The 2,469-nt window shown below is 49.6% G+C and overlaps 1 protein-coding gene across 1 annotated transcript in view; it reads right to left on the reverse strand.

The window, feature by feature from the left end:
* LOC308327704 (cilia- and flagella-associated protein 70-like) overlaps positions 1-2,028 on the reverse strand; it is a gene marked incomplete at its 5' end in the record, with an annotated part of 35,266 nt that extends 33,238 nt beyond the window's left edge. The window contains 3 exons of the mRNA XM_080781229.1: positions 1-71; positions 792-890; positions 1,566-2,028. The exon at positions 1-71 is cut by the window's left edge and continues 9 nt beyond it. Coding sequence (XP_080637355.1) covers positions 1-71; positions 792-890; positions 1,566-2,028 — 633 coding nt within the window. The remainder of the gene's footprint in view (positions 72-791; positions 891-1,565) is intronic.
* Positions 2,029-2,469: the final 441 nt, after the last annotated feature.

A 2,469-nucleotide genomic window follows, 5' to 3' on the forward strand; every position in this document is an offset into this window, starting at 1 on the left:
CTGAAGGTTGGCGTCTCCCGGTGAGCCTGGTTGTACAAGATGGAGGACCACCGAGCTACTGAACGACTGACCTGCACACACACACACACTCACACACACACACACACACACACACACACACACACACACACACACACACACACAGTCAATGGGCAAACAAACTGCCTCCTACCAACATATGAACAGGTTTTAGGCTCTCTACCCAAACTAAAACCAATAATTCCTTTCCTTAACATATCAGTGAACACATAGTTTAACTGGTTGTTGTTCTCTACGGTTCAGCGGTGGAAAACCTATACTAACATGTTTTAACTTGACCCATCCTATAGGCGGGATTAACCCCTTTTGGTGTTATAGCATTACGTTATGCTTTAGCTATTTAAAGAATAGCAGATCTACAAGCTCGTAGCGTACCACCGAGTGGCGCGCTACGAGCTTGTAAAAATCGAAGAGCGACTGACAAGACATTTTTAGAATCTGATCTCAGGTCAGAATGGAAAACTGTCAGGATGTAGAAGACATTTTTAGAATCTGATCTCAGGTCAGAATGGGTTCTGAAAGGACCACTTTTCAACCTACCCTACCGTCATATAATTGGGCCTCACTAATGTTCATGAAACTATAGCACTGTTCTTTGTATCCCCGATCTGTGTCTCATGCAGGGAGGGCTGTGGGCAGTTCAGAAACCCGTCCACCAGTGACGTGTGTGTGTGTGTGTGTGTGTGTGTGTGTGTGTGCGTGTGTGAGTGCGTGTGTGTGTGAGTGTGTGTGTGTGCGTGCGTGCGTGCTACCATAGAGCAGAGGCAGCAGGTCCACTGTAGACTGTCCCAGTGATGTAATCTTCTCCTTCTTCTGTTTCTTCTCTTTAGGAAGACATTCCATCACCGTCACTGTAACCCCACGCGCACACACACACACACACACACACACACACACACAGGCACGCACGCGCGCGCGTGCGCACGCACACGCACGCACGCACACACACACACACACACACACACACACGCGCACACACTGTTGAGTTAAAACTTCATAAATGGAGCGTGGATCTTTAACAAGACACCTCCGTCTCAGACCTCAGACAACTACATCTCCCAGAGTGCATCACCAGCTGCAAGATGGCTGCTGCATGCATGGTGCTCATTTGGCTGATTGAACACCTGTTAAAGGCACTCACACAACTAACAAACAAGCTGAAGGTGAAGGTCTACCCAGGAGCTCTATACCCCCAAAGACGCCAACGGTCTGTTCTGTTTAATTCTACTTCTACTTCATGCTCACTGCTTAACCCATTCTGACCTGAGATCAGATTCATACGAGGTTTTCCACTGGACACACACACACACACTGGTCTGATTAACCCATTCTGACCTGAGATCAGATTTTTTTTTAAAGTCAGTTGTTCTTCGATTTAAAAAAAAATAGCAGACCTACACAAGCTCGTAGCGCGCCACCCGGTGGCGCGCTACGAGCTTGTATAGGTCTGCTATTTGGTGAATGGGTGAATGTGAATGTGAGGCACAATCTATAAAAGCTATAGAGGCGTGTAAAAAGTCTCTTACCGACGAGAGGTCTGTGCGCCAGGAGGTCGACGCTCTGGGCGTCCACGGAGAAGCTCAACGTGCAGCTGAAGTCGTACTCCACCTGCAGCGCAGGCTGCCCTCCAGCACCTCCACCACCAGGGGGCGACAGCGCAGGCTGCCCTCCAGCGCTGCCTCTGCCACCAGGGGGCGACAGCGGAGGCTGCCCTCCAGCGCTGCCTCCGCCACCAGGGGGCGACAGCGGAGGCTGCCCTCCAGCGCTGCCTCCACCACCAGGGGGCGACAGCGCAGGCTGCCCTCCAGCGCTGCCTCCGCCACCAGGGGGCGACAGCGTGGGCAGCACGTCCGGCTGTCTCCTGGGGGAGTCTCCCAGCACGGCGTCGTTAAACTCCACGCGGACGAAGCTCTGCAACGCGTCCGCCTTGACGCTCCTCTGTTGTCGGAGCAGAATGACGACAGTAGAGACATTTATATAACAACACATCGTTTAACCCATTCTGACTCTGTTGGAGCAGAATGACGACAGTAGAGACATTTATATAACAACACATCGTTTAACCCATTCTGACTCTGTTGGAGCAGAATGACAACACAGAGTCATTTATTTAACAACACATCGTTTAACCCATTCTGACTCTGTCGGAGCAGAATGACGACAGTAGAGACATTTATATAACAACACATCGTTTACGTGATGACGCTTGTTTGTTAGTCATAGATCGGCAGAGCAATGTGACACTGTATTGAGGATAACAATCACACCCGTGTGAAGTGAGGAGGCGCTAATATATTAAAGACTATAGCGCATGTTGTAGATGTAATGGTGATGTAAAACAAACGGCGCCAACGCAAACATTAAACGCCATTAACGATAGAGAGACAATATTATGACGTAATGAGGCACATGATGACGTACATTTATTTC

The sequence above is a fragment of the Protomyctophum bolini genome, assembly GCF_963924005.1.
Source record: "Protomyctophum bolini genome assembly, chromosome: 13".
NCBI lineage: Eukaryota > Metazoa > Chordata > Actinopteri > Myctophiformes > Myctophidae > Protomyctophum > Protomyctophum bolini.